Source organism: Myxocyprinus asiaticus, chromosome 33, assembly GCF_019703515.2.
Source record: "Myxocyprinus asiaticus isolate MX2 ecotype Aquarium Trade chromosome 33, UBuf_Myxa_2, whole genome shotgun sequence".
NCBI classification, from domain to species: Eukaryota; Metazoa; Chordata; class Actinopteri; order Cypriniformes; family Catostomidae; genus Myxocyprinus; species Myxocyprinus asiaticus.
The window spans coordinates 42,795,694-42,821,792 of record NC_059376.1 but is presented as its reverse complement, the minus strand read 5'-3'; the positions used below and the strand labels follow the sequence as shown (position 1 = coordinate 42,821,792).

The 26,099-nt window shown below is 38.4% G+C and overlaps 1 protein-coding gene across 3 annotated transcripts in view; it reads right to left on the bottom strand.

The window, feature by feature from the left end:
- Window positions 1–26,099, bottom strand: part of fbxl17 (F-box and leucine-rich repeat protein 17) — a 370,606-nt gene that overhangs the window by 172,400 nt on the left and 172,107 nt on the right. For 2 of the 3 annotated variants that reach the window (XM_051668506.1, XM_051668505.1), the window contains exon 8: window positions 23,995–25,476. The exons of the other annotated variant lie outside the window; for it this stretch is intronic. In XM_051668506.1, coding sequence (XP_051524466.1) covers window positions 25,116–25,476 — 361 coding nt within the window. In that variant the 3' untranslated portion in view covers window positions 23,995–25,115. Of the gene's footprint in view, window positions 1–23,994; window positions 25,477–26,099 lie in introns of those variants that run through there. 3 annotated transcript variants of the gene reach the window in all.

The window sequence follows — 26,099 nt, the reverse complement described above, 5'->3', positions numbered from 1 at the left end:
TAATTTTGTGTACATAAGCTGTGCTTTTTTATTGCTCATAAATTGAAGAAGAAAAAATAATGACTTTCCCCCAAACAATCCATTCAAATAAGTCCAGTTCCCCTCCGCCCGCCCTGTCTGCCTTTGGTCAACCAAACAGGTAGTCCCGTCCCAAACTCACACCATTGGCTGAGTCAGAAGTCGGCATGATGAAGACTCATATGAGTAACCTTATAAAAGTTGTTTTATTCTACATGGAGAGATCACATGACCAGCTGAATACTACTCACTTAATCTCAGTAACCTCTAGGGATATTTTGAGATGTTTTCAATTGGAAATACATTTAATATTTCTCTTTTTTAAATATTACTTGTAAGAGCCAAATTTCTTTAAATGTTTTCAGTTATCTTTTTTCAATTACAGTGAAACATGACAAAACCCGATGTAATGATAAATAATGTGTGTGTATGTGTGTGTGTGTTTGTGAGTGTGTATGTGTGTGTGAGTGTGTGTATGTGTGTGTGAGTGTGTGTGTGTGAGTGTGTGTGAGTGTGTGTAGTGTGTGTGTGTGTGTGTTTGTGAGTGTGTATGTGTGTGTGTGAGTGTGTGTGTGTGTGTGTGTGTTTGTGAGTGTGTATGTGTGTGTGTGTGTGTGTGTGTGTGTCTTTGTGAGTGTGTATGTGAGTGTGTGGGTGTGTGTGTTAGTGTGTGTGTGTGTTTGTGAGTGTGTGTGTGAGTGTGTGAGTGTATGTGTGAGTGTGTGTAGTGTGTGTGTGTGTGAGTGTGTGTGTGTGTGTGTTTGTGAGTGTGTGTGTGTGTGTGAGTGTGTGTGTGTATGTGTGAGTGTGTGTAGTGTGTGTGTGTGTGTGTGTGAGTGTGTGTTTGTGAGTGTGTATGTGTGTGTGTGTGTGAGTGAGTGTGTGAGTGTGTGTGTGTGTGTGTGTGTGTGAGTGTGTGAGTGTGTGTGTGTGTGTGTGTGAGTGTGTGAGTGTGTGAGTGTGTGAGAGTGTGTATGTGTGTGTTGGACCTGACTGAAATGGAGAATTCTCCAGGTGAACTCTGGGAGCCGCGGATGAGGAATGATGCTCATTCAAACTGATGAATGCATCAGAGTCACAGTGTTTACACTCTTCAGAAAGCCAAGATTGTTGACTCTTAACATTAAACTAAGATGTGAGATCCGAAAAATTACATGCTTCTCATGATAATATGCTGGCCGTACGGTTTATCTGCAAAAGATCAAGGAGTCACCTGTGAAGGGAACGGACAATCTGGACCCCTGAAGATAACACGTGTTCAGAAGTGTTCTGATGATTTCTGACTGTTTCTTTACATTTCTGCCAGAACAGAACAGTTTTATCAGAGTATTATGAGACAAACACTTAAAGGAATAGTTTACCAAGAGAGAAAGAAGAAAGTCACATGGGTTTGGAAAAACATGAAGGTGATTCAAAGTTAACTATCCCTTTAAACACACATGTGGCTCCATTTCAACATCTCAAACAAACATCATTCACACTCAGACATGAATCAAAAGCAGCTGAGCTAAGATGCAGTCTAAAACTGACACAAATGAAAGTCAAATGTAAAAGAAGAAATTAAAGCTCTGTGTAAGCTACGCTGCAACAAAAATCATTTTCTTAATTTGTGTTTTTGTCTTGTTTCCCAATGAAAATATCTAGACATTCCTAAAACAAGATAAATGTACTTGAAATGCAAAATTGCATACGGTAGTTTGTCTTGTTCTCAGAGAAATCTGATTAAATTTAGTGTGATTTTTGCTTAAAGAGCACCTATTATGGTTTTTAAACATGCCTAATTTCATTTTAAAGGTCTCATACAATAGATTTACATGTATCCAAGGTCAAAAAACACTTTAATTCACTCATAATTTAAATTGCAGCATTACCTTTATTTCCCAGTGTCAAAAACGACTCGTTCAATGATCCGTTCTAAACTCCTCCTTTCAGAGAGCCTACTCTGCTCTGATTGGTCAGATGTCCCAGTCTGTTGTGATTGGTCTACCGCTTAGCGTAGTGTTTGAGGGCGGGACAAAGCTTTTCGCGAGCAGCCAATGAAGACCAGAGGCGGGTTTTTTGTTACCAAATTACGTAGGTTAGTACAGGAAGTAAGTCTGGAATTACTAACGACTCGTTTCAGGTGTTCAGAATCGGTTCTTTCTTTTGGGAGTCAATAACTCTATTTGTCGTGCACTTTGATTTTTGAAACTTTGCAGACTTTTTTTACATTCACAAACAGCTATATAACACACTACATGAAAGGTGATATTTGAAAAACCATAATAGGTGCTCTTTAAAACAAGAAGAAAATATTTGCCAGTGGGGTAAGAAAAATACAGTAAACTTAATTCTAAGGGAAAAGAAGTTTATTTTTTCATACCCAAATCGTAGAATTTTTAAGAATAACGTTTACTAGATTTTGTCAAGATTTCTCTGAAAACAAGACTTATGCCGTTTTGCTTGTCAAGTAAATGCAAATGGTTTTAAGAATATTCCGATTTTTTTTTTTGCTGGAAAGCAAGACAAAAATACTAATTAAGAAAATTACTTTTGGCAGTGTAACCGTCAGCCATCTTTCTTTGAGGCATCAGTCATTGTGACGAGTTTTCTGATTGGACATGGTCATGTGTCTCTTTGAGAAGGGTCCTCCATCACGTTGGCATGTTTTCCATACAGTATGCAGCCGTGACGTAAGTGCACCTCTGACGCTGCTGAGGGACTTTGCATCACTGTGCGTCAAGGTTTATATTCACACAGCTGTCAGTCCAGATTGGAGTGCTGAATTCACTTCTGTTCACACACAGTTCAGGGTCCGCGTACCTTCGGATAATTAGTTTTTGTCTTCAAAGCGGAATAGCCAACAAACCAACCGTTTACAAGAATTCAGCACGATTTCTCATTTTTTCATTCAAGTGCATTAAATAAGCGTACGACTTGATTATTTGATTTGCACAGGTGGATGGAAGTGATCCCATTTATACTGATTGGTCAATCTGCAATGTCATCTGCTCTTCCTCATTCCTTTTCTTCAGAAAAAAACCCTTTTCACACGGGACGTTGCGAGCGCTAAATCACCACAAGTTTATCGCTTAGCCTACATTGAGTTGAGTTTTTTTATTTTACAGTCAATGCGGTGCTAACGTTGCGGTTTCATGTGCAAACGTTGCCATGGCTACAGTCAGAAAGGACTTGATTGGGGGGCCTTTGTAGCTCAGTGAGTAAAGACGCTGACTAACACACCTGGAGTCGTGAGTTCGAATCCAGGGTGTGCTGAGTGACTCCAGCCAGGCTTCCTAAGCAACCAAATTGGCCAGGTTGCTAGGGAGGGTAGAGTCACATGAGGTAACCTCCTCGTGGTTGCTATAATGTGGTTCTCGCTCTCGGTGGGGTGCGTGGATGCCGTAGAGAATAGCATGAAGTTCCCACAGTAACGCGTTCAACAAGCCACGTGATAAGATGCGTGGATTGACGGTCTCAGACGTGGAGGCAACTGAGATTCTTCCTCCACCACCCGGATTGTGGTGAGTCACTACGCCACCACGAGGACCTAGAGCACACTGGGAATTGGGCACTCCAAATTGGGGAGAAATTATTTTACCCGACTTGTCTATATGGGGGAGTAAATTTATGTCCTTATTTTTGGTAAACAGAATATAATGAACCTAACATTTTTAATGTCTGAAACTAGTTTTCATTTATTTTGAGGATACAACAACTAACCATGAACTGATTGAATAAAATGACACCCTTATCTATTATTTAGTTGTATGCATCTCTTTAACATCTGGGCTATACGACCTGTATAAAGACAAGATTTTACTTCACTATATGCGTTCAACCATTACACAATAAAATATTATATTTTATGGACAGTGAATGTGTTTAAAACTTAATGGGAATTACATAAAATAATTGTTGTACATAATTAAGGCTTGTCTAGCCACAATTTGATTATGGTTTTTAATATTATTGCCTTATTATAATAGCCGGCCTTATTAAGGCCTATACCCAAAGCAACGTGATCCAGTTTGGATGAACTAGATTACACTTTTAATACACTTCTGATGTAATTCATTTACACTTTTTGATACAAAAAAGTTTAAAAAAGATAAACAATTACTCATATGGGGGGCCTGGGTAGCTCAGTGGTAAAATACGCTGGCTACCACCCCTGGAGTTCGTTGTTCGCTATCGAATCCCAGGGTATGCTGAGTGACTCCAGCCAGGTCTCCTAAGCAACCAAATTGGCCCGGTTGCTAGGGGGGATTGAGTCACATGGGGTAACCTCCTCGTGGTCGCTATAATGTGGTTCGCTCTCGGTGGGGCATGTGGTAAGTTGAGCGCGGATGCCGCAGTGGATGGCGTGAAGCCTCCACACGCGCTATGTCTCCGTGGCAACGCGCTCAACAAGCCACGTGATAAGATGTCTCAGACACGAAGGAAACTGAGATTTGTCCTCCGCCACCCGGATTGAGGCGAATCACTACACGACCACAAGGACTTAAAAGCGCACTGGGAATTGGGCATTCTAAATTGGGTGAAAAAGGGGAAAAAAATCCAAAAAAATTAATAAATAAATTACTCATATGATCAATAAATTAATTACAGGGATTCATGCTTTGAGTGCGAGGGGCCGTTTTCGGTTTCAAAATTCAAATCGTATATTTTTTTTAACAAACCAAGCAAAATGCAACTGCATGCCAGCCAAAGTAAATCAGGAACAGGGCGCGTTTGGTTGCATTTTATTTCATGAATTCAATGTAATGGCGAGCGGGCCTCGGATAGGCGGTAAGTGAAGAACTGCGTGCAGCTCGCGCCCCGGCGATTAATTTAACACTTGCCAAATAATGACTAGAAAGCAAAAGCTGTTACTAAGAATAAATGGAGAAAAAAAAAAGAGAATAAAATAAATAATAAATAATAATACACAAACATTGAGGGCTGAGCCCTTACCCTAAAAAAATCCTAAAGGCCCTAAGATTTTGTATCCTCACTCCTCAAAACCATGACGATGTCCTGCGAGGCTTATTCACATCCAATAAGCATATATGTTTTCCCTGCAATTATTGGCTTGTTTTAATTATCATTAATAATAATAACCAGATAACAAAGTCTATTTAGTTACAGTAGGTCTATGCACAGCATCCCAATTCATAATTGTGCTAATTTTCCTTTTGAGATAAAAAAAGCACTGCCCTCCCATTCTTGGGGTGACAAAAGCGAGTTTGTGCATTCAGTGGTTGTCCTATCCAGGTGTCCATTGCTTGATGAGTTTGCAATAAACATGCAGCAGTCTAAGAAATATTAATGTTCTTCATTAAAATGATTCGAATATATCAGCAAAAACAATCGGCAAACTTTAACTCTGGTGAACTCTTATTCTATGGACGGGGTTGAGGAAGAACAGATGACGGTGCGTATTGACCAATCATTGGAAATAGAGGTGTCAGGCCCGCACACGTGCAAAAAAAAATATTCAAGTTATAAACTCAGTTTATATGCATGAATGAAAAAAGTTTTCTTGTTTTTGGCTATTTCTTTTTCAATTGAAAAACAAGCGGATACAATGTAAATTGATGTGATGTGCTAAAGACAGATAACGGGGAATGATATAAATGAGCAGTTTGTTGCAATTTCGTTTTGAAGACAAATATGAGAAAACGAATTATCCGAAGGTACACGGACCATTTAGTTATTAAAGAGAGTGACAAGAACCCAACCAATGGCGTCATTATTGATGCAATTCTGTTTAGTGACTCTAGTGGCACAGAAATGACACTTCACTTGTACATTTTTGGGGACTGAATTTTGAGAGCGAGTATCACAGATGATTAAATCTAGAGTTCGCTGCTTGAGGACAGAGTGCTGAAAAGTAAATCTCACCCTCTTTAACATGTGTCAATAGATTTCCGTGCTTGGATTTCCAATTAATTGAGGCACATTTAACGTTTACCTGCTTAACCTTCACTGTTTCATCACCTCCAGCTCAAAGCACTTAAGCTCTGTGAAAACCATCTCTTTTAATAATGTTCCTTTATATGTGCTGTCATTATAAGTGTGTTAAGCCTGATATCTGAAATTAAGCAATTAGACATCATTCTACATTCAGCCAAGGCAAACAGAGATCCTACCTGACTTATAAACATTTGAGAAATGATCTGAGTTCACTATAAGTTGAGCGTTATCAACATAAAGGCAACACAGGATTTTTTTATTTTTTTATTTCTTTTTTACCCATGTCCCAACTCCCTGACAATCACTGTTGAAGCCGTTTTCTAAAACAAATATTTATGATATTTGTGTAATACATTCTCAAGGCCATTATTTACTTTTCAATTATAATTATTATTGTGTTTATATTTACATTTGTAATTATGATTGATTAATTAGGATTCCTCCGGTAGGAGGAAACCTATTGTTTTTGTTAGTATTCTTATTATTATTATTATTCCTGTAGCTCTAAATTGCCCAATAACTCAAGATCTCCTTGGTAAAAAGTTTTGAAATTTGGCACATTGAAACTACAGGCCAGGAGTAACTACCACACCAAAAATGGCCCATGTGAGCCTATAGGTGGCGCTACAGGCCACGCCCAAATTTGTCCATTTTCAAAGTGATGCCATTTCCACCCCATAAGTCCAAAATGTCTGAAACCTGGTGTATATGCCTCATTTCTCATGAGGAACAAAAAATCCTCTAGAACCCATAAAGTCTGCCATGATGGATTTTCCTGTACAATACAAATTTGTCCAAAACTACAGAAATCTACTCCTCCTGAACCATAGCTCCAATTGACTTGAAACTCGGTATGTATGTGTAGGATACATGTCTTTCAATTTGATATTTAGCACAAATGAATACAATACAAAATGGCTGAAAGGTGCGCATTTATGCAAATGTTCACACTGTCTCAGTATCCATATGTCCACAAAATCGAATACCATTTTGACTAATGTTTTTTCCAACCTAACAGGCTTCAAGATGACATCACTCTGAAGTACTGTGCAAAATTTCACTTTGATATGTCAAAAGATGACAGAATTACAGTTTACTATTATTTATCGCTAACGCTAAAATAATGCTTTACAAATCCGCTAGTTTTAAAAACGATACTTTGATTCAATCACCAGTTCATATGAAGACTCTTGCAATGTTTAATAACAAATTAATGAAATGCTGTGTACATGTGTGAAATACATGTCTCTACCACGTCAATTTTTACATAATTTGCAGTTTTGAGGAGGAATCCGCATTGCTGCTTGCAGCTATATTTAATACTGATATTTTTTAATAATTTAAATACATACATGTTAAAATGTATGTTTTTCTTTATTTTTCTTTTTTTGCGGATAGAGTTAATTATACACATTTTTAGAGGTATTTATCTTTTATACAAGTATATGACTACATGCCATAAAATCAGTGGACATGCTATAATTACAATTTAGGCAAAATCGTCTGCCGTTTTCCAGTGGATTTTAATAATAGGATCAAATGGGCAGATTCAATTCACATCAAGCTTAACTGGCAAGAGAAACTAAAGTGTACACTGCCAATGCATTATTAGACACTATATGTACTTTATACACATATAAAAACATATTGAATGCTTAAGTTTAAAATCTCAAAACTATTATTTTCTCTGGCTGCAGCTTGCTGAACAGCCACGTCCTTCTCAGTCTCTATCACGCACACACTGGGTCTCTCTCGGATGATTTCACTTTTGAAACTGATTCAGATTAAAGTAAGTTAGCGTCAGGGGCAGGTCTAAAATAAATTTCATGGGGTGACATAAAGACTATTAGGGGTGGCAACACCAAAGCAAGCGCCCATGTCTAGTTGTTTTGGATTAAGGTACTAATCTCTGTTAAATCTCAATTAAACACATTAAAGAAAATTCTAAGTGTTCCTTAGCTTGACATATATAACTGGCAGTCTGAACTAAAAGTCACTATTACTGTTGTATTTTGTTAAGTGCACCCATGGATGGAGAGCACATGCATATCCCATGTTATTCTGCTTATAAAGTCCTGTAGGTCTATCACCTTTGTAACAGCTGGAATAAGCCATTTGAAAGCTAACATTAACACAAAGTTAGGCCTAATAAAATAAAAACTGTATGACAATTGTACTGTTGGGGGGGTGGGGGGTGGGGTGTGAGCAGAGCTGCGAAACTCATGAATATTAATTATGTTATGCACAGTAAAACACTCTTTTACATATGAGATATGTATTTACATTATTGCACTATGGGGGAGTCCTGAGTCAGTTTAATTGTTCATGAGGAAAATGGCCTAAGGGAAAAAACTGTTCTTGTGTCTGGATGTCCTGGCACTCAGTGCTCTGTAGTGCCGGTCAGAGGGCAACAGTTCAAAGAGGGAGTGGGCAGGGTGTTTGGGGTCCAGAGTGATTCTACCTGCACATTTCCTCACTCTGGAGACGTACAGATCTTAGAGAGTGGGCAAGGGGGCACCACTAATCCTCTCAGCAGTCTCCTTCTGTCTGATTTGGTGGCTGAACCAAACCAGACAGTTATAGATATAGAAAATGTTTAGCATATAATAAACCAAGATTGCATCTGCATCTGTTTTTTTCGCTTTCAGACAAAAGCGATTTCAGAAAGTGTCGAGGACATCTCATCCATCTGCACCCATAACTGAAAGCGAATAATCATTCAGTGATGACTTAAAAACAACTGAAATATTAAACTTTTACCTCTTTTTTTCATGTATCTGTCCATGTTGTCATTGTTGTCGTGGGCGTGGGTCAATCCGTGCCATGAGAGCTCAAACACTGTACTCGCGCTGCAGCAGCACAGCACATCCGTGATTGGCCACCGATGTAATCTATCATGCGATTGGCCGCTGCTGTGGTCACTCACTCAATAGGTCTGTGTTAAGGGCTCGGTTAAGGCAGTTTGAAATGAATAAACCCCAACACAATGAAAATTTATTTTTTATACATCGGGATACTAATGCTGGGGTGGCAGATGGGGCGGCAATGCTTTTTCTTAGGGTGGCACTTGTAACCCCATGCCACCCCGGTAGATCCACCCCGGTTAGCGTTTTCGCACGATGTGAACATATACAACAGTTTACCCTTATAAATCGCCTGCTTGCGGGTGAAGTCTCCATTCTCCACACAGTAAATCCGCTCCTGTGTTTATTATGCCTGGGACATGCATCGTGCACAATGAATAAGCATGCACTTCTGCACACAATCAGATTTTGTGAGAGGATGTGCAGCCGAGTCAAGCGAGTACCTCCTGAAAATGTATATATGCCAATGTTAGCTACACATAAAGTGAGGGAAAACATTAAGTTTCACCCATTGTACAAAAGTGCCTGGGTGTGTTCCAACAGGAACAACTCGGGACACCTTTCTCCTATTGCGTGAAGTTTCAGGAAGTAAAAATAAAAAAATTTTAAAAAACGGATACTGCATTAATTGCATTGTTTGTTTGTTTGTTTTTTACATGTTAAACAAACTATTAATCACGGATATTAACGCATTAAGTATCCCACCTCTGGTATTTTTCCACCTGTTGTCGTAGTGGCAAAAGAGGACGGTGGAAGAAGTTGGAGAGGGTGAAATTTGGGGGATTTGGGGAGGTGGTTACATAGGATTTTTTTGACCACTTCGTTATTTTGATTATATTTGATGTTTCGTTTGAAGTGTAATTAGAATTTAGTGTATGCAAGCAAAAGTGCATGCAAAAAATACAAATAAAAAAATCCCTCGATCCACAGCAAAACCAGGATGGCCGATACAAACACCGTATTAGCCATGATTTGTGTCAGAAGTTGAAAATGATTAATAATACTTACATTCTCTATAATGTAATGGAGCATGCATCCAAATCCTGATAAGAATCACATTTTCCATACGTATAAAAGGAGCATGTCACTGTTACAGAAATATGCCTGATATTCAACAGGGATGCAGTTAATGCAGAAAATAACCTAAGTCCATATTTCTATTCTTCTAATTCATTGCATACCATCCATTTACTATGCCAACTTCTTATGAATGTGCTGTCTTTGTTTATATTGCTTGTGCTTGAAGGAATGGACTATATAAGAGGACGCAGATGGTGCAATAACCGGAGAAGAACCTCAGAATTAAATTGGACTTGACGCAGCCCATTAGCACCTTGTGCGTGCTATTTCACCAAACCCACTTGCGCTGAGACTTAGGGGCAGTGGTAGCTCAGCGGTTAAGGCTCTGGGTTACTGATCAGAAGGCCGGGGGTTCAAGCCCCAGCACTGCCAAGATGCCACTGTTGGGCCCTTGAGCAAGGCCCTTGACCCTATCTGCTCCAGGGGCACTGTTTCATGGCTGACCCTGCACTCTGACCCCAGCCTAGCTGGGATATGTGAAAAAGAAGAATTTCACTGTATATGTGCAAATGTATAATGTGTGATAAATAAAGAAAATTAAATTAATTATTAACTTAGTGCATGCTTGCACGAAAATACCAAAGCATCATAGCCATGCCCACTGACTTTGCACATATGACATATCACATAATGCTGCGCTTAGAGTAAAAATAAGTTCAGGCTAAACATTTGCAGTTGTTGCTGCCATAACAACTCAAAGTAGTTAATGATATCAATGTAACTAACAGCTTCACGTCATCTACCCACTCCTTAAAACTCACCGTTACTCTCTAAAGTATCAGCACTATGGAATCACACGCTTTTGTTTGACAATACGCTAAACATTGCATTATCCACCGAGAACATAAGCTAATGCGAGTGAAAATACTGGAGACCAGAAAACAAACACATTTATGAATCGTGGAACACTTCCGCGTTCGGGAAAAAGGTGAATATAGAACTTCTGGTTATTCATTACCAATGCAATTCCTGCGGCCGAAGCTCCATGTAAACATGCTTTTCAGATATTTACGATACATTTTTTTCTGGTATTCTTGCATGCATCATTTGAAAGATACTGGTTTTACATGAACACAAAAATGAAAAGATTTGATATCATTTTGAAAGGTTAGTATTAATGCATGTAGCTAAGTTAAGTCTTATTAAGTCTTGTACTTTTGAAACAACCTGTATTTAGCATTTACTGTGTTGTCCTGTGAACTTCAATTGTAAGTGCCTCATTGTAACTGCGATATTTGATTTATTAAAAAAAAAGTGTTACAAATTATTTTCTGCTGTTGACATAATTCCAGAAATTTGTATTGAACCTGTAATATTCCTTTAATGAAGGAAGAATTCATTACCAACATGCACTTTTTTGTGTAATATATATTTAGGAATGTACAATACTTCTATGTCACAGAAGACAGAATGCTATAATATATGCAATTGGAGATGCTTTCAAAACAACGTATAAAAGCTGATTTCAAAGGGCCGTGCCAATGCTAACCTCTCTCTCATCCTTCCATTCAAAAACATTATGAATGCACAAATAACTCACTTTAAAATGATGGCTGCATAGAACATAAGACAAAGTTCAACGGCAACCAATATGGATGATATCCTGGAATAGTGAAGGAACACACGATTTCCAAGTGATCAGAGTTATTTGAGTTATTGAGTCAAAGTATGATTGCAAAACATTTTACGACAAAATTAAGCAGATGATCTTTGTATGTTCTGCAGCTTTTATAATAGCTTGTATAATAGATTCAGTAAGTGCATTACAAAATAAATATGGAAAGGAGAAAAACTTCCCACATCATGCCCAAAATCACTGTGGAAATGCCGCTCATTAGTCTACGATACGAATACAGCGGCTCTTTTTATTTTCTAAGCACTGAGCCTGCAAACTCACAGCACACATTTGGTGGACACTGTGACACCAGAGATGAAACTTGTTCACCTGGCGTAGGGTGACGGTAAAAAGTTCAGAAATATTCCATGACTATTTTGTGTTGAAAGACTCCTTCGAAAGGCAAAACAGCTTTTGAGTTACTGCAAAAGAACTTCTGACAGTCAGAAAGTGCAATGGATGACTTTTGATTTTGTTTGTTTGATTTTGTCTTTTTGTTGCTTTTTTTAAATTATTATTACATTGGTACTGTCTTGATTCGTCAGCCTAAACAATTTGAAGTTTGTACGAGCAGAAAAAGAAGCTTCTGCTCTGTTCAAATAAGATATCAACAATAAAATAACCTGTTTATATGAACAGTACATTCAAGGAAGTGGACACTACACTACTGTGGCACACAGTGTCCCCAAAAAGTATTTAGACACTTTTAAAACATGTATTACATAATAAAGGTATATTTCATGTTCAGTACAAGTTCAGCTCAATCGACAGCATTTGTGTCATAATGTTGATTACCACAAAAATTAATTTCGACTCGTTCCTCCTTTTCTTTAAAAAAAAAGCACAAATGTGTGTTCCAGTGAGACACTTACAATGGAAGTCAATGGGGCCAATTTTTGGAGGGTTTAAAAGCATAAATGTGAATTAATAATATAATTAAAATTTTATTAAAGCACTTATTTTGTAATAATTTTATAGAAGCACTTGTGTTTTATTTGAGCTATAAATTTGTTGTTTTTACAGTCGTTTTAGGGTTTACGATGTTACGTCGTCATGGCAACAGAGTTGTATAATTGTCTATAACTTTCCACAGATGCGGTTAGTAAGTGATTTAATCACAGTAAAATCATGTTAACACACATATTGTTTATGTCTTGTGTCTATACTTTTGAAACAGTGAGTATTTTAATGTTTACAGATTGACCCCATTGACTTCCATTGTAAGTGTCTCACTGGAACACACATTTGTGCTTTTATTAAAGAAAAGGAGGGACGAGTCGAAATTAATTTTATATGATAATCAACATTATGCCACAAATGCTGTCGACTGATCATAACTTGTACTGAACCCAAAATATTCCTTTAAATATCATAATTTAAGTGTCATCTGAAAAAAGAAAAGAAAAAGAAAATAAGAAGAAGCTTTGATATTTTGTTTTCTAATGCAATGACATTCAGACATTTTTAATTGTGATGCAAGTGTACATATGTGCACAGTATCAAAATGTCTCACTGATAAATATTCAATAATAAATACTGAAGACACAGATTAAGAATATCTGAAAAAGAAATATCGACACAATCTTGATTTTTGACCCATATATATAACTGAGAGGGATCTCCATCACTACTGAAAATGAAGTGCCGTCCATTCACTTTGGCATCATCACAACTGTAGCCATTAAAACTGAAGGCGTCATCATTTAGAAGCACGTGTAATGCATTATATTGCATGTTTTTAAAGACCAGTTATTATAACACTTTAAGTAAATGACGGACATCAGATGTGGGTGAGTCACGGTTCAGGACGGGCAGTCTCTCTGAGCGGGTCACAGGGTCACTGTGCGGGAAAACGGCCTTTCTCGGCTCTACGCCTAATATTGAACGCCCAGCCATGCGCTCAAGAGAGACAAAGTCCTCTTTCTTTTCTTTAAATAAACCTTGGAAAATCCAGAAGACCAGTTAAAAGTTTGGACACACTTGACAGGATTTTTATTCTCATGATATTAAAAACATTTTGATCTGAAGGCTTGCACTTAAATTAGTTTTGTAGACAAATACAAATTATACATTTAAAAAAATAAATAATAATAATAATATTTGATACAGTACATTTACATATTTCTTTATTTACTTTTTATAAACGGATAAGCTGAAGCAGAAAAAGCTTCATAACTCCCATACATATATTTTCCATTTATAGTCATTCCATTTTGATGATTATACTTTTACTCTAAAATGTTAAAAATAATATAATGCCCAAACTTTTGGCTGGTAGTGTATTCACCCGTGCAGCTCACTGTGATGAAACAGGTCACAAAGTGTGACCTGTTCCATCATTCACACACAGTAGTAAACTACAGTCTCGGCTTTGTAATAATATATATTATTATGTTTCCAGTCAAATCCTTTGTCGAGATATCAACATTTAAAAGTTGGCTGAGATGTTCAAGTTTACTTTAGTGCATACAAACCGAAAATTTGTTTCAGGGTCAGCGTGACTCAGAATGAAAGAGCAGGTCACAAATACAGTAGATATTGAGTTACAAATTCGCTCTCACGGCACCTAACGCAAGGTGACACCAGGTCCAGCACACAGACACACACATAATAAGAATACACACAAAAACATGCCTTTTAAATTCCAAACTGCTGGTGACTGGTGTTGTGTGAATGTGTTTGCTTTCATACACACAGTATGAAAGCTGCAGAACCAAGCGTGTGTTCAGAGTTTGCCAGCGTTGACTTGCACTTCAAACGGCATCACAAACTGCAGCCATGAAGCATGTGAAGAGATCAACATGCCAGTCCTGCAGGAACGGCCTTTCTGCATGTTAGATTACCACGCTGCCTGCGTCTGATTGGACAAAAATGCATGTGATTCAGATCACATCCACCAATCAGATGGAATTGCCTAAAATGGTTGAGAGGCAAAAAATGAAGCCAAAAGGAGACTGAAAAAAAAATCAGCTTTCTCCTGCGACTGATTAACAACATAGAGACAGTTTCAACACAAGACAATCTGAACCAGCGTTTCCTCCACTCAACATGTTAAAAATAACCAATACCATTTATTGAATCGTTATATTTTTACTAGTGCTGTCAGTCAGTTAAATCACGATTAATCACAATCGCAGATTTTGAAAGTGCTCAGATTTGTTATTTTCTTATTTTCCTCTCAAAATGCATGTTTTACCTCTTTAAAAAAACAATATGTAACAATAATGCTTTATTATGATTTTTATAACAAAGCCTTCCACAGTATAAAGATATACACCGGTCAGCCACAACATTAAAACCACCTGCCTAATATTGTGTAGGTCCCCCTCGTGCCACCAAAACAGCTCTAACACGCATCTCAGAATAGCACCAACAATCATCCATGCGATTATCTAATCAGCCAATCGTGTGGCAGCAGTGCAGTGCATAAAATCATGCATATACAGGTCAGGAGCTTCAGTTAATGTTCACATCAACCATAAGAATGGGGAAAAATGTGATCTCAGTGATTTGGAGCGTGGCATGATTGTTGGTGCCAGACGGGCTGGTTTGAGTATTTCTCATTATACAAGAACAGAAAGGGGACTTCACAAAACCACACTTCATCGGCTGCCTTACAGAGCTGGAACTGGAGTTCAGATTGTCTGGCAGTATTCCTGGGAAATAAAACAGAGTGAACCACATGCATAAAAAGACACGAAATGGCTGGGATGCCCCCATTACGAACCTAACTAGAGTTTTACATTTTCTGAAGAAAAAAAAAGAGGTGCTTGGCACACAAAACTCATTGCCACAATGCTCGAGTGTTGTGGGTGGTGTTTTCACCTATTTTACTGTAAAAACTGTTAGTCTGATAGAAACAGGGCAAATATGTCACCATAGTGACTTTTTCCTGCATCATAAATACGTCCTCGTCATTCCGTTCTCAACTCAGTTTGGACCCCAGAATGTTTCATTATACTTATAAATATATTAGTGTAGTTCCATTAAACTATGTTATTACACGGCTCTCTGGAAAACTGGATTCTGATTGGTCAATGGTGCCATCTAGTGGTCTGAAATCTCTGAGTAACAACCGCACATCAGACCGCTCATCCAGGTATTGCGAGACATCTTTACTACTTCTCGGATCACTCTGCGATCTCTACAAGTAAGCTCATAAAACAATTTAAACTCAAATCAATATTTCATGTGCATTTATTTATTATTTATTTGGCAAGCAGTCTTGTAATAAGCTGGATAATGGTGAGTCAGATGGTCATTTTTACAAAAATAAACACCAACAGAATCTGATCAGCGCCCTTACATATCGATATTTTAGATCCCCTAACCCAACCCTACTTCTAATAACCACTTATAAACAATATATTACATTAAATTAGTGGTCGACCGTTTTGGGTTTTCAATGGCCAATGCCGATATCTGGATCAGGATGGCCGATGTAAATGCAGATAACATTTATAATACAATTTAACAACAGCAAATCAAATGTACAAGATATGCCTAAATTGAAACAAACACTTATTTTATGCAATTTTTACTCAAATTTGCAAAAACCTGAAAAGACAAAAAAAAAAAAAAAAAAAAAAAAACCTTAAAGAAAGTGTTAACTATCCATTTACAAAATCTATTGGGATATTTTGGAACTGATTCAAGGGAAAGTTAACGCTTCTTTTAATCGGCAAAGCAAACATGATTAACGTTGATACCGATCTTCGCAAAATGGCCAAATATTGGCCGATTAATCGGCCTGGCCGATATATCGGTCGATCACTACATGAAACAGGCATATAAATGTAGTCACAACAATATTTTATTTACATTACTCTTTCATATTAATATTTTTGAACACCTAACCTCACCCCAATGCCTAAACATAACCATAACATATTATATACATGCCAACTAACAAAAAAGACGTAACAATCAGATATAAGTACAGTTGCAATAATTTATTCCAAAAATAACAAAAAAGCACTGCAAATGTATTCCAAACCACTTGTGCTGCATTTAAAGTTTCCTGAATTCACAAGTTCCTCACACAAAGTCATCATACGGCATTGGAAAAACTGAAATACAGAGCACAAATAGCATGCATTATATTTTAAATAATTGTTATTGTGCTTTTCTCATTTTTTCAGCTGCAACTCAAAAAGCGAGTAAAAAAGAATTAAATAAAGCAATAAGTAAATGCATTTTCAGTTCATTTAATTTTAAAATGTAGCAATGGGTAAACAATTGAAATCCTCTGAAACGAGATGGCATCAGAGTGACATTCAAAATACAGACAAAGGCTGACATTTTAGTAGAGCAGGCCAAAAGTCACTATTGGGATAATATGTCATAAGTTATGAAATCGAAGCACTTCTCATTTGTCAGAATATTAAAAAACACTTGTTAATAGTTGGTCATATTGCCTATATGCATTGTAAAGTCCAGTTTCTAAGCTTTAAAATGACACCCGTTTTTTTGTTGCTCAAGCAAGAAGTTAACTAATTAGATTTTTTTCCGACTAAGTATGCCAATATATTAATTTATTATTATTTAAGCAACTCAAGAGCAAGCATACAATCTCTGCCTAATTTATTTTCTCTGTGCACAACATATGCATAATAAATATACTGTATGTACCTAAAATGTGTTCATATTCATTTTTTTGTTTTGATTTTTTAATATTTATCCCTTTTTTTCCCAATTTGGAATGCCCAATTCCCACTACTTAGTAGGTCCTCGTGGTCCAGGTGGTGGAGGACGACTCTCAATTGCCTCCGCTTCTGAGACCGTCAATCCACGCATCTTATCACGTGGCTCATTGTGCATGACACCGCAGAGACTCACAGCATGTGGAGGCTCATGCTACTCTCCGCGATCCACGCACAACTTACCACACACCCCACTGACAGCAAGAACCACTAATCGCGACCCCGAGGAGGTTACCCCATATGAACCTACCCTCCATAACAACCGGGCCAATTTGGTTGCTTAGGAGAACTAGGTTCACATTCGTTTTTAATGCTACAATAATTGTAAAAAATACTTTTAAATCCACAAATAACATTGCTTTTGTTTATGAAATGTTTCATTTATTCAGAAAGCATCGTTGTGTGTTGGATACAAAATTATTAGCACATATTTAAAACATTAAATATATCAAGAACAATACTAAAGACAATTCTGCAACTTGTTGCTTCATTCTGCCACAATTAATCATTAATATTGCTCAGAAAAGGAGACTGTACTGCAAACAGCAGGCTGGCTGTCGATCAATAATGTGGTGTTAATTAGCACCGTTGCATTCTGGGACAGCTTTAACAGCGATTGGCAGTTGAAAAAATAGAGTCATGATGATACACAATGCGCTCGAGAGAGAGATATACAATCGTGCTCCCTACTGAGACTTCAAAACATCCCTCTAATGAAAGTAATTAGCAAAACAAATGCTGATTATGTGTTGATATGTTCAATAATATATGTTATTATCACACTGTGAAATGTTATAAACAAACACTAAGATGCAGTGACAAGATATGTGGTGCTTATAAGGTCAAAAGGATTTAGAAGATTTTATCAGACAGACTCCTTTCACATTTCTGGGTTAGGAACACAGAAGTAAGATACTGTAAGTGGTAAACCATACGACTTGAATACAAAGGTGTGACGAGGAGGAGGGCGAGGCCGGCTGTGCGCACTCACGGACCGGCCCCGCCCTCCTCCTCGTCACACTCCTCCTTCCTTTGCCTCAGGCCGGGGAACCCCCAGCATGACGTACATCCCCACCCCCTCCTTTCTGAGGGGGAGGTTGCCCTTCTGGCCGTGCCTGCTGGCAGGCTTTCCCCGCCTCTCGAGAACTGGGAGGGAGACAAATGGAGGGAAAATGGGAGAGGGAAAGAGCGAGGCAGAGCAACAGTGAGAGAAAGAGAGGAGAGAGAGAAAAAAAATTGCTCGCTGGTTCCCAGACACGCCGTCGCCTGGTCCTCAACCACTCCTTCATCTTCTGGCGGATGACAGCCGCTCCTCCCCGGGTGGACAGCAGCGAGTCCTCCGACCCCTGGCGGATGGAACGCCCCTCCATTCTGGTGGCCGGTAGCGAGCACCTCCGCCCCTCACAGACGGCGGCCGTTCCTCTGACCCATTCACGTTCTGGCGGCCGGTAGCAAGCCACTCTGCCCCCGGCAGCGGCTCCACCGCTCCAGGCGGCCGGCAGAGAGCCCCTCCTCCCCTCACGGACGGCGGCCGTTCTTCCGACACCTCCGCATTCTGGCAGCCGGTAGCGAGCCCCTCCGCCCTTGGCAGTGGCTCCACCGCTCCAGGTGGCCAGAAGCGAGTCCCTTCTCACCTCGCAGATGGCGGCCGTTCCTCTGCATCCAGCAACGGTGACTCCGTCCCCTGGCAGACGGACGCGGCTGCTCCTTTCGGCAGAAGGCAGTGGCGAGGACTCCATGTGCATCCCTCCTCCCTCCCAGGTTTTGGCACCAATGTAACAGTATAAAGGATGGGCAAGGAGGAAGCGGGAACCAGCTGAAAAGTCAAATTAATGTTTAATGAAAACTTAAAAAGACATAAACATAAACACACGACAGCTGTGTGTAGCTCTCTCTCTCTCGAACTGCCGCATTCCCGCTCGGCTTTATCCCTCTCCTCGGTTGATTAGCCCGACTGGGGGCCGGCAGTGCGCACTCACGGCCCGGCCCGGCCCCACCCTCCTCCTCGTCACAAAAGGTAAATATGAGACCACTGAATATATTATTTTTGCATTTCCATTTACTCCAACAGCAACAGAAAAAAAAATACAATTATGGCTCCACAGCTTTCCAAAAGAGGAAAAAATAAAGAGTGTTATATTACTCCATCAGCAACTGTATTAGAAACCCCTATGCAGCTTTACAGCAGTGCTGACTAGTTTTATTTTTAGTAATGCTAGAGTAAAACAAAACAAGAATATTGTTATAATTCTATATTAAACAAAAAAAAAATGAAAATTTAAAAAGTGATGTCAAACAATTCCATCGCTTTAAACAGAGTAACTAATATAGGAATTTCATTTATAAATTATAAAATATATTTCACATATTATTTTTGTTCATATTATAGTAATTAAAATTAGTAGAATGTCACAGAGACATTGCATCTTCTCCAAGATTATTTTAAGATCTACGCATCATATTACATTGCATTTGGGCTCATTTTAATCTGGAGCATCAGATGTTTTTATATTCTGTGTATGTTTCATGGCTTTACAAGCGAAAACATGACAAAAATCTGTTTACAATTTAAAAACTAAAGTCTGTGAGTTAAACGATATGCTTGATGTATTCTCTTCGAGACCTTTGTGATCTGTATTATGATTTGACCACACAGTTTTTTGACAGTATAGTGTACAGTAAATAATAATATGTCATAAGTTATGAAATCGAAGCACTTCTAATTTGTCAGAATATTAAAAAACACTTGTTAATAGTTGGTCATATTGCCTATATGCATTGTAAAGTCCAGTTTCTAAGCTTTAAAATGACACCCGTTTTTTTGTTGCTCAAGCAAGACGTTAACTAACAACATATTAATTTATTATTATTTAAGCAACTCAAGAGCAAGCATACAATCTCTGCCTAATTGATTTTCTCTGTGCATGACAGGCAACATATGCATAATAAAGATATGTTCCTAAAATGTGTTCACATTCATCTTTATCCCCTTTTCTCTCCAATTTGGAATGCTCAATTCCCACTACTTAGTAGGTCCTCGTGGTGGCGCGGTTACTCACCTCAATCTGGGTGGTGGAGGACAAGTCTCAGTTGCCTCCGCTTCTGAGACTGTCAATCTGCACATCTTATCACATGACTCGTTGTGCATGACACCGTGGAGACTCACAGCATGTGGAGGCTCATGCTACTCTCCACGATCCACACACAACTTACCATGTGCCCCACTGAGGTTACTCCATGTGACTCTACCCTCCCTAGCAACCGGGCCAATTTGGTTGCTTAAGAGATTGGGTTCACATTAGTTTTTAATGCTACAATAATTGTAAAAATACTTTTAAATCCAACAATTAACACTGCTTTTGTTTATGAAATGTTTCATTTATTCAGAAATAAAGACATTTTCTCTTTGGCTGAACTTTAAATGCAAACCACCAATTAGTCACTCAACTCACTCACTGCAATATTCACTCAATATTCTAATTCTGAAGAGCAGTCCAAATCCCCGTGAACCCTCAGTGGACGTGCACATTGTGTATAAAGCGTTTGAAAGCTCTTCTGACCTCATGATGAGGAGCTGAAGAACCAGACACAGTCATGTTACATGAGAGAGAGAGTTTGATTAGCTGTGAGCTATGATGACAATAATGAGATATAAATATTCATGAACGTCTCGTGCCCCCGTCGGGATGGCGATTCGTGATGTTGATTGTTAAACAGATAATCAGAATTCTCCCCATGAGAACATGATCGCATCATCATTTATTATTCAGCACTGTAACTCATGATGTTGCTGTAAGTCAATATTCAAACAGTGTGCAAAAACATGCATTCAAACACACACACACAAATAACACACAGGATGTGTTGAAATCACAGGCATGGATCTTATCTGAGAATTCATTCTAATATATCTATAATAAGGAACAAGCACATAATATACATTGTTGACTGCCCCTTATAATCCAAACTAATGGGAAAATTCAACTACCCAAAACACACCCCACAAAAACACAACTTTACACATATAGTTGCATGGTAAATATTATAGTTAAGGAGGGTATTTACACTTGTCGACTGCATGAGTTTTCACTGATCATGAAAAAAGTTAAAATGCCCTACGAGACACATTAGAGATAGCAATTTGATTTTAGTCCAAAAATGTGTGCCAAAATGAGTCCAATGTACTACAGCACAACACAAATCTGTTAATATTTGTGAGCCCTATGTGTGCATGCATGAGTGTGAGCTTGTGTTAGATCCATCAGGACATCTTGTATCAAAGATTATATTTTCATGTCAGAAGTCTTTGAGCAGGTTTCTCTCAAGTGATATTTAGATTCTGCATTTATAACTCAAAAAGTCTCGTGTACCCAAATTCATTAAAGCCTCACGGTCTGATAACTGAAGAGCAATGCAGATATTCCTTCACTAGGTGACAATCACACCAATTAAAATCAATACAATAAATAAAACATGGGATTTGATGACCAATGCGCATGCATGAGTGTGAAATTCAAAGCTGTCTGTTTTACCAACATGCTGAGAAATAAACAGCCAATTAGCGTGAAGTGTTGTGCATTTGTGATGTTGGTTGACTGTTTGTGTCCTTTTAGAGCTGCACGATTAATCGTTAAAAGATCACAATCTCGATTCAGACACCCACATGATCTCATTTCTAAACGACAATTAGATTCTGCAGTGTATATTAATGTTCCTGTGGCATGCCTTTCTAAGGCAGTCATTTTTAAATTAGAAATTCACTTCAAGAAGCATTTTTTATGTTGATCTTTTAAACTTTATATGGCATCTACAAAACACAGTGCTCCTGCATGAGATGCTGAAAAACTTAAAGCACTGGTTACTCTATTCTCTATTTAATTACTGGCTCATGAATAATTTATTTAAAAGCTTGAAGCAATTTTTACAAGAGAAACACTGAAGGCCTCATTGTTTTAATTTAAATCGGGGCCTGGGTAGCTCAGTGAGTATTGGATTCGACTACCACGCCTGGAGTCGCGGGTTCGAATCCAGGGTGTGCTGTGTGACTCCAGCCAGGTCTCCTACGCAACCAAATTGGCCCGGTTGCTAGGGAGGGTAGAGTCACATGGGGTAACCTCCTCGTGGTCGCGATTAGTGGTTCTCGCTCTCAATGGGGCGTGTGGTAAGTTGTGTGTGGATCGTGGAGAGTAGCATGAGCCTCCACATGCTGTGAGTCTCCGCGGTGTCATGCACAACGAGTCACGTGATAAGATGCGCGGATTGACGGTCTCAGAAGCGGAGGCAACTGAGACTTGTCCTCCGCCACCCGGATTGAGGTAACCGCACCACCACGAGGACCTACTAAGTACTGGGAACTCGGCATTTCAAATTGGGAGAAAATGGGAGAAAAAAATGAAATTATTTATTTTTAAACTTTTGTAAAATAACAGTGTGTTATTGCATATTTGCTAACCAGGGCAACACAAGTTAACAGAACTGTTAATGAAGCTTTTTTCCACTCGTTTTGTTTTTAACTTTAGCATGTGGGAAACAGGCTAAATTTTTTGCAATAATAACAAGGTGCTGTTGGTATATAATGTATTTGTTGTGCCACTCTTGTGGACTTAGGACATTTAAAATTTATATATTTGATTTATGAGAGATTCGTGATCTTTAAGCAAAAAAACAAAACAAAACGTGATTCTCACTTTATCCAGAATCGTGCAGTTCTATGTCCTGTTGAATGCATTTAATCCATCCATCATGTGCAGATTCAATTAGACAGCACTCATAACTAAGTGCGTTTACATGCACTTTAAAAGTCTAAATTCAATCGAACTAAAGCAATAACTTGTGCTTTTAAAATGTCATGTAAACGCGTTAGTCCGACTGAAATCGTACCAGTCCGGTTTTTGCAAACTCAAACTAACAGACCTAGATAATGCGATTGTAGATCGGTTCCATCTAGCATGTATACATGTCAATCAGACCGCAATAGCCTCAGCGTTATGCACATGCTCCGAAAAACAGAGGTGATGCGTGACGTGTATTTAACCCGGAAGTCGAATGCAACACAGCGAAGACGAAGAGCAACAACAACAACACGTATGCGTTTCATTCAGAAGTGATCATCACTATGCCCTATTCCCTTCAAAGACTTTACCATCCACTGTGAGAGCTTTGAAGGGTTGAAAGGTGTAGGGCTCAAAAGCATTTATTCGGAACTCACCTGTAAGTCACTTTTATTGAAAATTCTGTTTGAAGCGATCTTACAGCATGGCTAGTATGAATGTTCTCCTTTCAAAGTGCCCTTCAGAGGCTCATTTATCTCATTTGTAACACAGAGACACATGGCGAATGCTAGAAATGTTCATTTTTGAATGGATCAGCAGTCTGTAAACCATTCACACCTGTGAAACATTTAATGTTTGTCCACTGACTAATCCTCCAACAGTAACACTTATATCACACGTTAATGTTTACCACCCAAAACCAATCTTTGCAGTATCAATAAATGTCTTTCTGAAAGCTGATGTAATTTTTTCAGTGTTAAAATACTTCCTTCTATCCCAGCTTAATATGCAGAGACAACTACAAGTCATTCAAAGGTTCATTTACACAAAACTGTAAACGCTGTGTCTCTGTGGCACTATAAAATTCCTGTGTTTGTTTAGAGCGACCCGCATAGACCCGCCCCAACAGTGTTACTCAACCAATGCCGTGAGTTGGGGGCGGGACTATCTGACGGCTCGAACAACAGCAGACAAGGGGCGTGTTTAGAAAGCCGTTTTGAAAACATTGTTTATTTTTGCAATCTCGTTCAGTAGTGTCGCAGGGATTACATACTTCAGCTTTAAATAAAACAAGTAAAAAAAATTACATTTTCATTATCTTATGTGGACTATTTACACACTTTTCATCATAAGATACAATAAAAGAGGGTAATGTGAATATTATGGCCAAAGTTAGCATGCTAGCATTAGCACAATGAATTCATGATGTAAACATAGTACGATTATCACTGCCCATGTAAACATACTCACTGACATCTAAGGTGCATGTCTGTCTGATACTCAATCAAAGAAAGAAGCACAGGCAAAACAAGACAGACAGGAAATAGCCGGAAGGGCATTCAGTATATGTGGCCACTGTCAGCTATGATGGGACATTGGCATTAATAACACACTCTGGACTGGCATAGTGCCCTCTAGAAACAGACAACAGCCACAGGGTATAAGTGTAAACTGAAAATTATTTAGTTATTAATGTAAATACATGGTGAATTGTTTAGTTTCTAGTTCTGGGCAAAAACTGTATTTTTTTTCGTTCCGGTTCAGAAGTTCGTCAGCCTCCTTTCCAAACGATAACAGGTTAGAACAAAATAAAAGAATGGTTAATAATGTTCTTTTAATGTGACAGGACTCGGTGCTAAGGGGTGCGTGAAATACCAGTAGCAGTGTTGCCAGATCTCACAAGAGAAACAAGGTCAAAATAAGCCACTTGCCAAAATATGTGAAAATAAGCACCTTTTTCTTTCTTTTTTTTTTTTTAATGTGTGGTGGATTTATCAGCATAGAAATCATAACAATCATACAGTTAATTAACAGTTCAGTATAAAAACAGATCTGCTTATGAGTCAAAACCCAACAGCATCAAATCTGTATTAATGCATCATATGTAACAATAATTCAGTGAAGACTTGAAAACAACTGAGAAATGTTCTTTTGACCTGTAATAATGTTTTCCTTGTATCTGGATTAGTTGTGCATGTACAGTAAATGTAGTAATTATACATAGTTGTTAAAAAGATCTTCATCCACAAAGGGCGATAAGGCAAAGAAATGTGTGACGCAGCAGTTTCCTTCAGGATCAAAGCACGTTTCGGGGGCCTGGGTAGCTCAGTGGTAAAGATGCTGGCTATCACCCCTGGAGTTCGCTAGTTTGAATCCCAGGGCGTGCTGAGTGACTCCAACCAGGTCTCCTAAGCAACCGAATTGGCCCGGTTGCTAGGGAGGGTAGAGTCACATGGGGTAACCTCCTCGTGGTCGCTATAATGTGGTTTGTTCTCGGTGGGGCGTGTGGTGAGTTGTGCGTGGATGCCGCGGTGGATGGCGTGAAGCCTCCACATGGGCTATGTCTCCGTGGCGACACACTTAACAAGGCACGTGATAAGATGCACGTATTGACGGTCTCAGACGTGAAGGCAGCTGGGATTTGTCCTCCGTCACCCGGATTGAGGCGAATCACTACGCCACCATGAGGACTTAGAGTGCATTGGGAACTGGGCATTCCAAATTGGGGAGAAAAAGTGGAAAACATTTTTAAGTAAATTGTACATTTGTACTCGATTCAAACATGTAAACTAAAGCTCTTATTCATAAGTAAATATTATTTAAGAGTGTTAGTTTTATTTAAAATGAGCCCTCAAGTATTCTGTATATCCTAAGGTAGAAAAACCTTGTAATATTTATTTGCAGATTTCAGTTAATTTTACTATATAAAAAAACAAAAAAAAAACATACAGTACATGAAATAAATAATAAATAAATTCTGCTTAATTTTACAATGCAGGCATAGACCGGGCTTCAGTTATTAGCTTTCACTTGTTTAACTTGTCATTGTTTGATATATGGATCATTCTCTACTCAACATTACCCGTTCATGTTCAATACCTTTTTAGTGTTCTGGGCAACAAGTGTTATGAAAATGTCAAAAGTTTTAAAGAAAAGTTTTAAGTGTGAAAGTATTCGCATATAGCGTTCATTAAAATGTCACCATGTTATATTAAGTGCCATCACATCAGATTTGTAGATAAAAGTTACTGTTTAGGTTCAATTTACTTAAAACTGTGTGCAAAGCTTGCAAAAGTATTTATGAAGGTCAGGATTTTTTTTTTTTTTTTTT